The sequence below is a fragment of the Drosophila eugracilis genome, unplaced genomic scaffold (assembly GCF_018153835.1).
Source record: "Drosophila eugracilis isolate 14026-0451.02 unplaced genomic scaffold, ASM1815383v1 contig_2154, whole genome shotgun sequence".
NCBI lineage: Eukaryota > Metazoa > Arthropoda > Insecta > Diptera > Drosophilidae > Drosophila > Drosophila eugracilis.
Genome location: NW_024573038.1, coordinates 5,591,181 through 5,606,943, shown reverse-complemented (window position 1 = coordinate 5,606,943; position 15,763 = coordinate 5,591,181). Strand labels below are relative to the sequence as shown.

The window sequence follows — 15,763 nt, the reverse complement described above, 5'->3', positions numbered from 1 at the left end:
ACCGACATATGATATGGTATTTTTCAAGCTTTTGACGATTACCTCACCAAGACTGATTGCCATTCTCACAAAACTGACTTTTGAAAATCACTTGAGATTCGAGTAAACACAAACTTGGAAGAAAAACAACAGCTGGAACTTAAAAGGAAATTGTCGATAAATAAATATCGCCAAAAATGCCGAAGCCCGGTGACAAGGCGAAGGTTAAGGTCAACGTGAAGGAGCGAGTAGTGGACGAGTCCTGCGACTTGAGCCTTTCCGAATTGAGTGAAATACCGGTGCGGGAGATTGTAAGTATTATTAATGAATACCAATTCAAGGTGTCTCTTTATCTGCATTATCCCCAACTCTTGCTCCCTATTTGGGGGCCACGTCTGTTGTCTGGCGAATGTCTAGTCACAGTCTATCTCACTCTCGCAAATATTGTTATGGAGAGGGGGTGGTGGATGATGTTGGCTGGAAGAAAGAGAGACATTCACTTATTTTTCCCATATGTTGTTGCTGTTGTTGTTCTGCCGGCTGGCTTGCAATTAACGCTGACGTTGACTTCATCTTCCACTCTCTCCCTTCCGCCCATTCATTTAACCCTTATGTGGTTGAAAATGCAGTTGAATTTGCTTGAGAGGGTTGATTTTTGGTCTTTGCCACCCCTCAGAAGGTTGCCAAAAAAAAAATTGAAATACGAGTATGGAAATAGGGCTGAGTGTCCCGTTTTTAGAATACCTCGTACTTCATTTTTCAATTTTTCTTTTAGCTACTCCTTGCCATTTTGTTTTTCTGAATACTTAAATAAGCACCTATTTTTACTAAGACTACTGTCTTAACACAGTGCCATGTTTCTTAAACATTTTTTTATATATAAAGTTTTATATTTTAAATAGATTTTCATTATTCTCGACATTATTCTCATTATTTGCGTAATGATAAAAAAATTAAATTTGATAACGACAAATTTTCTAAATAAAACCATGAATTTGCTGATCTCAAACATACCCTCTTTATGCTTGACGAATAAGGGGTGCAAAATAAAAGAAAGGGATTTTTAAAGCAGTTACATTTTTCGGGGTTTTTTTTCGGTCATATTTTGGTACTGTTTCCCAGCTCAGTTTGTCCTTGTCCTTTGCAGGCTTCGTTCAAGCGCGTCACTGTATTGGATCTATCCAGTAATCGGCTGGTCAACCTGGGAGTAAGTATGAGCTACTCTGAGGATCATCTAATCACACATCCTAATTTCACTTATCAACCCAAAAAAAAACCGTTTGCGTTAGAAAAACTTTTCGATTCTCACACGTTTGGTGCGACTGGATCTGAGCAAGAACCAAATTACATTCCTGCCCGAGGACTTTGGCCAGCTAGAGCAGCTGCGTCACTTGGACCTGTACAACAACTGCTTGGAGCACTTGCCCATTAGCTTCGGTCAGCTTCGTCGTTTGCGCTACTTGGATCTGAAGGGGAATCCCCTAACGCCCGCCTGGGTAAAGATTGTGGGTTGCTGCTCTACGCAAAAGGACTGCCAGCAGGCGGCCAAGAATACAGTAAGTGGTTCTCGACTTGAGTGGCCCTTGAGTGGCACAGCTTTGAACCTATTTTTTTTTTTCATTTAATTTTATTTCGCTTTCCTTTATTTTTCAGGTCAGTATCTGCGCCAACTACAAGCCAGAATTCATTGAACGCGAACGTTTGGCCGCCCAGGAGATGCAGAAAATGGCCGGAGCCGGAGACTCTAATGCCAACTCAAATCAGACGAATGGCGGAGCTGTTGGTGGAAAAAAGTCCACAAAGCCCAATAATAAGAAAGCGAAAACCAAAAAACTCGCCGGAGGGGGAGATAATGAGCTGACAATCAAAGCAGTGAATACAGGAGGATCATCAGGGAGTGGAACTGTATCGGGAGCTAAGTCAAATCAGAAGAACAATCAAAAGAAAAAGAACACCAATAGTGGATCCTGGCTAAATCTTTTATCAAGGGCAGCATTATCATCACTTATGACATTCCTTGTTCTTTTCATTATCAACCTGTTGATTATCTATATGATCATGTTCAAGAACCCGGACATCGCCGACAAGCTTGTTGAGTATATACCACACCAGTATCGTGATTGGATTCTAACCAAAACTGAGATCTTTCGGCTGCGTGTCACCGATTGGATCTCGGAGTTCCGAACACCGCCGGAGGAACACTGACGGTTCATTTATTTGAAGCCATAAAGCGCTGGGCTTCAAATAGAATGAATCGCTTAACAAAACTCGGATAAATAGCGCGTGTGTGGAAGGAGATATACAATTTTGGATACGTGTTGACCACCTGAACGAGTTATACGACTGCTACTTTGATATACCATTAACTGTAATTTACTGCCATTTAATTTGATAGATATTAAGTCAGAACGTCCATTGACAGGAGATTTTAACAGGAAGACCACACGCACTCCGCAACTGAAGAGGCCACTTAAAAGACACCAAACTACACTCAATCACTCAACTTAATCGAACTCAAGATGAATCCACAGCAAAGCTAATCATAGCTCAAGCTCAACGCAATAGTAACTGAATACCGGTTTAAAACTGGCCAACGCATAGAAACTACAGACACAGTCAGACCAGCCACCCTCGTAATATCCACATCGATCAGATCGGATCGAATCAGCAACAAATGATATACTTTAATCAATTTTAAGAATATCCTGTGCAATTCCATTTTAATTAAAAGTCAAGCTCAAATTGTATTCACGTTAGCTTGACCATTTTATATTTGTAGATTTCAAATCTCATAGGACTCATCGAAATACGCAAAAGAAATGTTTATTACCATTGATTGGATTTCCAGAAAATCAAAACGAACTTCCAGAGGTTTCATATGATTTCAAAATTATAATATTGTAACAAAAGATTTGCAAAGATTTTTGGAATAAAATTTTACATATTAAAACTTAATGAAAATTATCTTATCAATGGCTCTATTTTTAGTCAAATACTTCAGAGTAGAACTCATGTGATATGAGAATATTTTTGGAATAAAATGTGTATCATTGATATATTGGTAACGTAAATCGATCAACTAAAGCTAGTTTTATTTCCCAGGAAATTGTCAATAAAACTAATTTCAATTAAGATTATTTCAAATTCAGGCTTATCTATTGATTTTGTCATGTTATCTTATATTTATAGCCCCCCAATGGGCACGCGAGTCTTTATCAACCTTTGTTTTTTTTTATTAAATATAAATATTGAACGATTCGCAATCTATTTTTTTTTTTTGCCTTTTTTCGCCATTTGTGTTTTCTTTCTGAATATAATAAATCACAATCCAGAAACTTTCCCAGAAGTATGCTCTCTTATATTGATAAGCATCACATAACACCCAATGAGAGTATAAGTACTTGTTAAATTTACACTCATATGATGAAGTGTTTAAAAAAAAAATTTTTATAAAATGAGAACATAGGATCGGATTTGGTAAAAAATACTAACATTTCATCGATAAAAAGTTAAAATTATATTTTAGATAATTTAATATTGAAAAGCGTACAATTATTATCCTTGCAAATCATCCTGATATTATTCCGTAAAATGGTATTTATTAATATAACGTTTGAATCTTCATTCCTCTATTTATTCGGTAGCTCAACCTAATCATTTCATTCGCATATCACAAATAATTGATAAATGACTTGCGAAACTAAACCTGTTCCATGCCAAAGTGAATTTCATCAATAGAAAGTTGTAGAACGATGACGTACTTTTGAGCGGGAGTTAATTATAATTGAATATAGTGAGTGAGCAATAATTTGGATAAACATTTATGTTCATGCGTATGTTCTGTTCCCAGAATAGAAATTGTACTCTATATTGAATGGCTGATGCAATGCTCTTTATCAATTTCTTTTCAAAGGATCTCACCGCTCTACCCGCACTCCAACTTTAAAGTTTCGTGTTTCCACCAAATTTGAAATTATAGAATTTGCCACGCTTATGAAAAGCACGACTTAGATTTCATCATCCAATAATGATGGAAAGGCCCTTGCCCTTTAGGAGTTGTTCTCTGTCTTCATCTCTATCTTTCTCTTTTTATGTCTTAATACTCATATCTCGCTCCCTCTCCATTAATTCAGCGTATCCTTGCTGATTTGGTCTTTCCTTTTTTCTCTTTATCTCTTTTTTGCTGCTTAGCTACAACTGGTAGCAACTAATGCCGGTTTTGCTTACTCTCTTGTTCTCTTTTCTCTTTTTCATAGTCATAAATTTCTTTAGCGGAAAAAGGTCAAATCAGCTTTTTATAAAAATTATAAAATATAAAATTCAACAAAATCAAACGTCAATAATTATTAGACTTTATAACAAAATGAATATGAAAAGTGTTATATCGTATAACATTCAATTTGAGTTTTATAAAGAAAGGTTTTACCGTATATATTTGACTACTTCAGCTAACAATTAAATAGCTATTTTGCCACAGCTATACGAAGCCGGCTGCGTTTTTGGCGGGCTCTCGCAAACGGCTCTCTCGCTAAGTATTTAAACAGGCAACTGCCAAACGCTCTTTGCAGTTGCTCAGTGGTCGTCGCGTGGGAGGTACCTCCGAATTTTTGGTAGCCAGCAGTGCTACGGTTGAAGTGTTGGCATTATTAAAACGATTTTTCGGTCAAAAAAAGAAGAGATAGTGTTTGATTTACGCGGCGTTTCGTATACCTTCAGCACTCCAAAAGAAGAGGAACAAAATACTTAAAGTAAGCCTTTACGAAAAACCAGAATTTCTAAATTGTACAGTCGACGGATAAGGGAACGGAAACAAAAAGAGGGCGACATGTGAAGCACATGGCAGAAACAGAAAAATTGGGTTTGTCTGAAAATAGCAAAGGCAGAGTGCAACTGTCACACACATGTGTTATGTATTCGAAAAACATTCGAATGGAAGCCACGAAAAAGTACATATATGTATTATCAATTGACATTGTCAAAAAACTGAAAAGTGTAGTGTAGGTGAGAACCCTTAACGAAAAACGTATTAACGTGTCGCAGTGATAATTATAACCACAATTAAAACTGAAATCTTTTTAAAAATCCGACAATTTCAACCATCAAAAAAATAAAAGGGAAGACACGCGTGCATTTGCTACGTCGACATAAATGATATACATATACGAAAAAATTACCACGTTGCACCTGTCCCATTATTTGCATTCTACCAATTAATTTTAGGAAGTTTTTTTTAAAATAATTTTCTTTTCCTGAGGCATGAATGGAATATTAGCATTTTCTTGAGTGCCCGCGCTTTCCACTTTAATTTAGTGTTGTTTGTGAATGCGATAGTTCAATGGCTGCGAATAGGTTTTCCCATTTGACTTGCTGATGTTCCACGTTTCTTGCTAAATTTCAATACGTAATTTAGCTGTAATTGAGCACTTAGCCAAGGGAAAGTTTAAGTTCCCCCAATGCCAGCGGACCAAAAGAAAGAAAAACAGTGGTAGAAAAGCAAAGGGAAAAAATTGGACTACTATCATAGCTATCTGCACACGTCAATGCAATTACCTCACCTATACGGAGTGGTGCACCCACCCATTTTCAGACCGATCCAAACTGACTCATCAAGGACACAGCCAAAAGAAATCCAGGCCGAAATGGGATGGGTGCACTGAAATAAATCTAAGATTCTTGTCATAGTTTTCACATCAAAGTCAGTTTTTTTTTTTTAATATTTAAAAATTTATCAGTATAGTTCGCTTATTAAAAATAAAAGCTCGTCTTAAAACTGCATGGGTTATTTTGTTCACATATTCCATTGTATAATGATTAATATAGAATTTCTTAAAAAGAAACATTCCTAATAATGATTCACAAGAGAATTATTAAAAGATTAAGTTCTTGAAAATATCAAAAAGTACTTTAAAATGAATAAAAATTCGTTTTACTTTATTCGTATAAATTTCTTTTTATAAAAATTAAAGAAAAATATAAATATTTTCTGTGTTCCGTAACTTTTAATACCAAGGTGTGTGCTTGTTTTGGCCATATCTTTACGACGTAACCATTTCCCTCTTTACGCGGCCGTATTGTAGTTGTGTTATTGATTTTGGTGCTGTTGTCGTTGTTGGTAATTAGCATAACAGAAATTTACAAGCAAAAGTCAAAGACGCAGTAAAACTGTGACGTCAGAGACTGGAGTCCAACTGGGTGAAAATATAGTACCAACATCAGGGAAAGAGAGAGAGAGCGTGGTTGCAGACAGACAGGGAGGGAGCAAATGTGGGTGCAACATGTTGATTGCGTAGGCGGCCTTCGAGCCATTTGACATATCCCAAGAATAGATATATTTTACATACATCCGATTTTGAGATTAGGAATTTGAAATAATGTTTTGAGTTATAACAAAAGACTTGTTCAAACTTAGAAAAAAAAGATACTCTAATTGAATAAGATATATGCATGTGGGGCTTATAACACACGTAAAACATGTTTTAGATTTATGAACTTGGTATTACTATTATTTTTGTCACCATTGTATTAGAATAGAGCATTTAGCTCTAGGTCTTTGCCCTATACTTACCCTTTGTTGTTTACTGTTATTCTTGCTGTCCATCTACTGCCTCCGTCAATCGCCTCCGCTATTTGCCATTTTGCCATTTGCGCAATTTGCCAGCAGACATTACACTTGACCGCCTTCCTTCCTTCTTGCCTCGCTCAACTGACCGGACAGAAAGTGATTTATTTTTAGACGCAACTAATTTCCGTAACACACCTGAGAAGGTCGTTTTGTTATCAGGCTGCCATTTTACCCCCCAAATCGATTGGACCATTGAACGTCAGTTCGATAAACACTTTCCAATAAAAAGTGCCGCATAAAAGCAATTATCAAAAAAGAAACATTAAAGCCATATATTCATATAGCTAGGCAAATTATCTAAAGCGATAATGTGACCTTTGTGGCCGTGTTCGTGTGTTGTTATCAGGATTGGCATTATGCAACAACCGCATGCAAACTCTCCAATTGCTGTTAATTATTTTAAACACCTTGAAAAGCCAGGAAAATTGCATTTGTTTTCTAAAGCTACTGTAGATAACACGAAGGGGAAGATAGATACTGCAGTTTTTGAATCGTGTCTTCGTTTTGATAAGAAGACTTTGTAGAAGTCCATTTGGGGTGCTCTATTTGATCAGCAGTTTCTCATTGAAATTACATCGGACTACTATTCATATGCATATGGAGGCTAAAACCTCTTTCTAATGACGTAAATGACAGACAGATCGGAGATTGATCTTTGAGCTCATTAAAACGTTAGAAGACAGCTGTTTAAATATTTTTCGAGATTTATAGATTCATAAAAGGGGATCTAAAAAATGACCTACGCCAGAACAGGAATACTTAGAAATCTATTAGAAACATCGAAAACAATGACCTAAAAAAAAGTGTTGGGTAATAGTACTCCTCTCCATTAATATAGTTCTTGTATTCTTATCACACCTTCCGCAGACATGTCGAGTGTCATAACCTTGTTTGCTTCCAAGAATCATGTTCTACTATCTCTGAAATTCCTTGCAAACCCAACAGCAAAGTAAAAAAAAACGATAAACTGGCAATTCATTTCAGCATGAGTCCCCAAAATAAACATGCATACGTAACCCTCAAATGGGGGGAAATCAAATGTCCACTTTTTTGTTGACCACCAGATAAGGAGCGTCAACCTAACCATTCCAAAAGTGCGGCAAATGCATTATTTAAGGAGAAACCAAATCTTAAACTTTTGGCTGATGAAATGTTAGGAAAGCTTTGCAACACGTTGCTGAGTGTTGAACTTGAGGCTAAAAATAAACAGATTTTGCTAAGAATAAGAGTATCGTATTATGCTAACGCAGAACGCACATGGATATTTCGACGAGGGGAGGAAAGGGTTGGGTTTCCCATGATTACACACTCCTTAACCGTTTCCGTTTTCCTACTATAATGAGTCAAACATAACGATATCTTGCTAATGGGTGCGATAAAAATATAAATTATTAAGAAAGTCTGAACTCTTTTAAAGGTTCATGCGAAATGACTTTATGTCTGGTACGACTAGCTATATAACACGTGGTTGCCATTTTAGTCTGAAGGGGCTCGACCGGGTGGGTTTTTCTCTAAAGTGTTTTCTCTCAACAGCTTGGGATGCTGCTGAATTAAGTAGAGAACCCCCGAGCGGAGTGTAAGAGAAAACCAGACAGTCGTGCAAAATATAAAGAGTTTGAATTTATGGCAGATGCGATGTGCCGTTGCAATAACATATTTTTTTCAAAGAATTCTCACGCTAGCTTGCCATAAACAAGATTCTTTGTTTTCAATCAGCATGACTTAGTTCAGCATTACTTTCCTTAGATTCTCGAAATACTTTGCATTGGGCAGATTTTTGATATTCAAGGTTCTAATGTGGTCTTTAGCGATCTGTCACGTTTGGCAGCCAGGTGGTAATTGGCTGAGATTAAATATAGAAAAGTATTCAAAACAATATTATTGCCCAAAAGATGTGCATCTCAGCAAAGTGACAATTTGTGTTTTTCGAGGACAATACATTGTAAAATTTGCCAAGCAAATTAGAGTAATCATAATCTCCGATAAAGTGTTAAGCTACAGTAAAATAATCAACTGAACTTTAAAAAATGTTAGCCTATCATGTGATATACCCAAAAGTTTAACCTTTTAGTCAATTATCACTTATAAAATAAGTAAATAGGTAAATAGTTAATAAAGCTGGCAACAAACTATTGATCGTGTAAAAGTAAAAGAAAAAGTAAACGCACATTTACAGCTAAAAAATATCAATTGAAATGATGCAATCGAGTAATTTTTCGGCAATTCCCTTGCCCCGTAATTGCTCCCAATTTCGGATCGGTTTGTATATGTTTTGGTTCGATTTTAGCCGTGTCATGCTATTTGCTCACGCAACCGAAATAAATGATAATGCCGAGACGAGCACGTATATATCTATACGTATCTATATCTTCCGATAAATCGAACGAACCAGTTCGCACTGGTTTTTGGGGAATAAAATAGTGAAAACTATGTATGCGATAAGAGCAAACATTTGGCATGACAAACGCCAAGCACCTACAACTATAAATACATAGAAAAAACTAAAACAAAACACTCTTAAATGTGTGCCAAATTTTGTTTTTATTTTTTGTTGGTCTTCACTGGGTGAAGGTTCTTTCACTAGTCTATGTTGCCAAAATATTGTGTGTGCCTCACGCAGATATTGCGTTCTCTAAAAATTTGATTCATTCATTGAGCGATAATGCTGTTCGATGTTGTGATCCTATATCTTATCGGTTGTATTGAGTGCCATGTGCGTGATTTCGCTGTGACGCTTTAGTTAGATAACATAATATATATGAACCGATTCCAATTGCCTTTGGCTACCTTGCATTGGTTGTAAATGGCTGTAAAAGTCAACTAAATCGTCTACCCCTACCCCACAAGTGGGGGTTCGTGCTCTTCAGAGGGCTTATCTCTGGCATTCCCCTGGGACCCTTGAGCAAAGGTCAAGTCAAGTCAAGTGGGGGGTCATTCAACCTTGTTGCGAAATAAGTCAAATATGCGGCGAAACATGGCCAAAACAAACGTCCAAAAGACAAAACTCCGAAGACATCTGAAAACCCAAAACTGTCTACGCAGCGTCTGAAAGCTGGAAATTGATATGCAAAATAAAAAGTTGGTAAAGGGAGAAGACAAATATATGCACATAAATATATCATTTGTCGGAGTCAACCTCAAGACGCAATATAACCCCCAAGTTTAAAAAGAGAACAAACCAATATACCCTAGCGAAAGATATGGCTAACGAAGTGAAGCTCATTTGGGGGCCAGTCCAAAGTACCAGAACTCACCCACTCAGCACATATTTGACATATTTACTATGTGAAATACGGCACATGTGACTGGGATTTAAGGGATTAATAATAGAACTGGTACTCGAAAGACCGAAACGCAAAAGGAAAAACCAATTAACCGAAATATGCCATCGAGAGAACACAATATACTTGCGACATTCACGGACTAAAAATAAATCTTATTAGAGCAGGTTTTAAATGAATGAATTATGTTCAATTTGCATAGAAATTGTCCGAAAAATGCTTTCACATTTTTTATATGAATTTATTAGCATAAATTAAAAGCAAAGCCAAACCTCGTATCAAATTGAAAGTGAGTCGCACAAAACAATTAACGGGCAATTGAACTTTTGCATATGCGAATATTTCCGACACAAATCGCAGACAATCAAATCAAATCAAGAGATGTTTCGTCGTTGTTCGTTTACTTAATAAACGGGGATCCTATTAGTTGGGTTTCTGGAAATAGCCAGTTCGAAGATATTAAAGTGTCTGGGCGCCGCCACAATCTCAATTAAAATTCATTATTAAATCAATTGAGGAATGTTTGCTCTACACAGAACGAAATATGATCATAAATGGTGATCAATTGCCAATTAATTCAGTTTGATCTTTTCATGCTTTACTATAAATGGTTGATACTCCATGCATGGATTTGTCAAGAAACTAAAAATGTTTGCTTTTCTGATCTATTTGCAGAGTTTACACTTAGAAAAAGGAAACAGCGGCTTTCAATATGGTTAACATTGTGGTGAGCATTTCTTAGAAACTCAATTGAGCAATTACCTTTATTAATCGTTGGAATTACTTTTGGAATTTTTAGGATAGCGGCTCCAAGCATGCGCCCCAGGAAATGGAGCAGTTCCTGCCCGGCGAAGGAAAAGTCATGTGAGTAGAATTCATCATCGTCTGGTCAATGTGCTAAAAATATGTGCCGACTAAATTGCTAGTGTGGCATGTTTGCCAATTAAGTTTACGAGTAGATTAGTGTCTCGATGTCGCTAATTGGCCTTTGATGTGGCGACGACATAAATTGAGACTAGAAAATGCTTTGTAAGACTCTAAAGCCAGGCACTCTGACACGGGCAGTTCAGATTGATTACAGTTATCAATTAGAATGCCAGAGTGGGGATCTGCAGAGAGTTATTAAAATATTAATTTTTGTCTGGCAACTCGAGAGCAGGCTTAATAGTTAGGTTAAACCCTCCCCGAGATAAATAACTGTATAATCAAGCAGGCTCTTGCCTTCTAATAAGCGCTAATCACGTAAGCGTCTATCAAGTCGAGGGGCACCTAATACAAATTCCTAACTTATAGAACGCAATTGAAATAAATCAAGAAACCGAACACAAATCCGGTTACGTACATCTAAGCGCTTTTGTTAATCAATATTGTGAGTTATCTCCCAAGTTCAAGGCAGCTTTGGCAGGCTTTCAAAATATTTATGCATCCATCAGCTGACGTTCAACAAATATCGATTTTCCCGATCTGCTTTAAGATGCAAATATTATTGTTAAGGAAAATGGGCCTGAAAATTACATATGTAAAGTAGTTCGTGCGAATGGAAAAGGCGTGAAATAATTTAGTAGATTTTATGGCAAATATCAGTGGGAACACGTGTAGGCCTTTCCGCAGATGACTTTCAATTTATACACTTTGAGCCCTAGTAATTCAAAATATTATTAAAAAAATGATTTCGCTTTGCTGTTGCTTTAAAAACTTATTTTGATGACGCTGCAATACAATAAAGATCGAATCAATGAACCAAAGCTGATAACCTTAGTTTTGTTCTAAGACTGATAGGAATGTATTTAATGGAAAAATAATCACATATTTTTAATAGAGTACAAAAGTTTATATTCCGGCGGTCTTTTTACCGGAAAACTACTTTGCAAAGAGGTTTTATATATCAGCAATTACCAGTACTATAGTGTAGTATCTGTTAGCTAAAAAACACGCTGCTATTTAAATGAGTTACATCCGGCACTTATTAAAATTAGTACTTTTAAAATGACAAATAATACTAGTGGGGTTATTAAAGGTTTCAGTTAGCGAAAACTGTCAGCATCAATTCTAAATGATGTAAAGTTTTTCTTTTCAAAATAAATTATTAAGTTATGTATTAACAATCAGGAATAATAATAAAATTAATATATTATTATAAAATTATTAAAAATAACATATATTTTCTAAACAAAAATTCCGATAACCTCAGGGTCTTCCAAACCTGTAGCCTACTTTGGGGAGCTTTTATAATCGGTGTCTGGGAAATCTTTCCAGCATAATGCCAGGCTTATTTGCACATTTGACGTGTGCAGTTTTCTTTTATGGCTGATGCAACTGAATCGGAAAATCGAGTCAGTTACTCTGGAATGGATACTCAGTCCATAGATACCTTCAATTGGCCAGACCAGGCCAATCAGAAACGGCCTGACCAAATTCGGCGGGCAAATGCCACCGACGGCAGCAGCAGTTTTTGTTTTCTTTCCTTTTCTCTCGATCGACATTAAATTACAAGTGTAGTATTTGAGCCGACGGTGGCACCGACATGTGTAATTGCAGATGCAGCAATTCCGTGGCAAGGGAATTTCACTGTCAGCATATAAGAAACCGCTGCAATTCCGTGGCGAGTTTCAGTTTTATAGAGACGATCGGACTGAATAGCATGACAATGGGCGACTTAGAACCCACCAATGTGGAATTGAGGTGGCCATTGATGATTACTCTAACAAGTAAAGGAATTCCTTAAATAATCGTTTCAATTTATTCTCAACTTCTAGGTACAAAATCCAACCCCGTAAGTCAGATACCGAACAGGCCTTGGCTGGAAACGACTTCGATCCGTTTGCCCTGCGAGATAATGAACATCCCACAACGTAAGTTATACAGTTTACTTAAAATTTATAAATTATTAACTGTTTACCCTTTTTTAATTTAGTGATAATGAAACTCTTACGCATTTGCTTAAGGCTTCCTTGGGCACTGGCATCCTGGGCATGCCCTTTGCCTTTATGTGCTCCGGTATCGTCATGGGAATCTTCTCCACCATTTTCACCGCCTTTATTTGCACGCACTGCAGTTATATTCTGGTAAGTAGAAGCAATACAATATAATAATTTTAATTCTAATAAGTTATTTTGCTCTTTTCCCGCCAGGTTAAATGCGGTCACAAGCTGTACTACAGGACACGTCGGACCAAGATGACCTTTGCCGAAATCGCCGAAGCTGCTTTCCAGAAGGGACCAAAATGGAGCCGTGGCTTCGCACCGGTGGCCAAGTTCTCCATTCTTTTTGGTCTGTTCCTAACATACTTCGGCACCTGCTCAGTTTACACGGTGATTGTGGCCTCAAACTTTGAGCAGTTGATTGCTCACTGGACGGGAACAGCGGTGTCGCTACGTATGCTCATTTGCATAATGCTTGTTCCTTTGATCCTGATCGCATGGGTTCCCAATCTAAAGTACCTGGCGCCCGTTTCGATGGTGGCCAATGCTTTCATGGCCCTGGGACTAGGTATTACATTCTACTATCTGGTTCAGGATCTGCCCCCGGTGCAGGATCGCGAATATGTGTCTTGGGGCACCTTGCCGCAGTTCTTCTCGATCACCATCTTTGCGATGGAGGCTATTGGTGTGGTTATGCCGTTGGAGAATAACATGAAGACACCTCAAAGTTTCCTCGGAATCTGCGGAGTGCTCAGCCAGGGTATGTCTGGTGTGACCCTCATCTACATGCTGCTGGGATTCCTTGGCTATCTGCGCTATGGTTCTAGAACCGAGGAAAGCATCACCCTAAATCTGCCCATCGAAGAGTGGCCCGCCCAGGCGGTGAAGGTTCTGATTTCGCTGGCCGTCTATTGCACATTTGGACTGCAGTTCTTTGTGTGCCTGGAGATCATGTGGGATGGTATTAAGGAGAAGTGCAAGAAGCGCCCGACTTTGGTCAACTATGTGCTGCGCACTGTTATGGTGACTGCTGCCGTTGTTTTGGCCGTTGCTGTTCCTAAAATTGGCCCATTCATGGGTCTCATCGGTGCTTTCTGCTTCTCCATCCTGGGATTGATCTTCCCGGTAAGTAAAATAAATCATATAGACAATAAAACCATCAACTATCTTATTTTCCATTTAATTTATAGGTTGTTATTGAGCTTATTGTTCATTGGGAGACTGGTTTTGGAAAGTACAACTGGATACTGTGGAAGAACGTCCTTATAACCTTCTGCGGAATCGGTGCTTTGATCTTTGGCACCCAGGCGGCCATCAAGGATATTGTGAAAGCCTACTCTGATAATGGAAACGTTGGAGAATAGAAAGCCATAGTTTTAGGAGAGAGGCTCCGCTACCTAGAAATAATCTAACTTTTGTTAGATGTAAAACTGCGCCCACATTTTGTACATTTTGTCTGTTGCTTAGTGTGTCTGTTTTGAGAACCGAAAGGGATTTATTAAGAAATTTCACTAAGCGAGTGCCTACTATATTTAGCACACTCTTAAGCACCACTATGCCGTTTTAGCACGTTTTAGTACACTTGCAATTATATAAAGTAGAGAGTAAGCTAGTTGATAGCCGTTGAGAACACTTTTTAGAGCAGATTCCCAAACACGATTCCAGCGGCATTCAAACTGGAACTGTACTAAGTGCACTTCATTCGTTTCCTATTGATTTTAGTACGATCTAGTACAGAGCTATGATAAAAGACTTATGTAGCACCCGGCCAAAAACTAGCTGCACTTCCCCTTAAAACCACCCTAAACCCTAACCCTTTCTCTCTGTTCTAAAAGAGTATTACTAAAAGCAAAAACCAAAACTGAAGTCATCTTTTCATACCTGTTTTCCCCACAATTTTATTTTGTTCCGTAGCAATTGATTTGCCTACGTTATTTAACTTTTTAGCATGTTTAGTTAGTAAGCGTAAAAAGCGTAAAAGAAAAGATTGCGAAAAAGCTTTTGCAGTCAATCAGTTCCAAATAAGATGAGCTAAATTACTCAACAAATACCATTTTTTATACGAAATCTAGCCGAGTAATAAGTTACATTGAATTGCCCCGATATTCACTATATGTAAACATATTTTTTTGTTGCATACATATTTTTGTATTTTAATTATAGCTATTATAAAGAAATACTTAGCGAAACTCTAAAGTAAATAAAACAAGAAACACAAGTTAAATGATACATATATATATATTTTATTTTGCATTTAAAATCCTGTGCAGACAACGAAACAGATTTATTTGTAAAATGAAGCAAAGAGGTTTACCCCGCAGACTTATCTGTCAGCTGTACATATGTATATTGATATGATAGCAACGAGTTCTAAGTATATCTGCCCAGAAAAGTATTTAGAGTTGTCCATATTACATATTCAGAAGAACAAAGATTGATATGAATGTTTACTTTTTTGAAAAATGTTTAATATGTAAACCAAACAAAAAAAAAAGAAACTAAAGAAGATATACATATACACAAGAAATTAAAATATGTGAAAGTAAAATGAAAGAACGTCTTTTTATTGGTTTTAAACTTTAATTTGTACTCCTAACAAGTTGTAGATCTTAATAGTCCCTGAACTTTTATTGCCATTTATAGCCTGCGGGTTCAACGCGTGGCACTTGCTCCGATCATTTCGGAATATCCATCCACTGAATGGCCAAAAACCTGACCGAGCAACTTCAATTACCAACTGAGTGAATAGTCATTTGTTAATTGGTAACAAGTGCACAATGGGCAAGGGGCGAAGCGAATTTGTTTCGTTGATGGTATTTTCACCAAATTGCTTGTTCGATCCCACACAAAAAAAAAACCCACATTCCCTTGTAGGCAAGGGGCAAGTTCAAACATTATGGGCAATTGAACTCGTCTTTTGGCCAATTAGGTAACCTCCACGTCAAAGATGTGGACCACTG

The 15,763-nt window shown here is 37.3% G+C and overlaps 2 protein-coding genes across 2 annotated transcripts; both read left to right on the top strand.

Moving 5' to 3' along the window:
• Positions 1 to 69: 69 nt before the first annotated feature.
• LOC108114718 (leucine-rich repeat-containing protein 59) lies at positions 70 to 2,934 on the top strand. The gene is made up of 4 exons (XM_017225819.1): positions 70 to 290; positions 1,127 to 1,186; positions 1,269 to 1,535; positions 1,633 to 2,934. Exons 1-4 carry the CDS (start codon positions 177 to 179, stop codon positions 2,182 to 2,184), a joined length of 993 nt encoding a protein of 330 aa, XP_017081308.1. The 5' UTR covers positions 70 to 176; the 3' UTR covers positions 2,185 to 2,934.
• A 1,624-nt stretch (positions 2,935 to 4,558) lies between these two features.
• On the top strand, positions 4,559 to 14,499 carry LOC108114603 (proton-coupled amino acid transporter-like protein pathetic). The gene is made up of 7 exons (XM_017225664.1): positions 4,559 to 4,727; positions 10,558 to 10,609; positions 10,682 to 10,746; positions 12,639 to 12,734; positions 12,797 to 12,947; positions 13,014 to 13,928; positions 13,994 to 14,499. The coding sequence occupies exons 2-7, from the start codon at positions 10,595 to 10,597 to the stop codon at positions 14,165 to 14,167; spliced, it is 1,416 nt and encodes a 471-aa protein (XP_017081153.1). The 5' UTR covers positions 4,559 to 4,727; positions 10,558 to 10,594; the 3' UTR covers positions 14,168 to 14,499.
• The last annotated feature ends 1,264 nt before the right edge of the window (positions 14,500 to 15,763 follow it).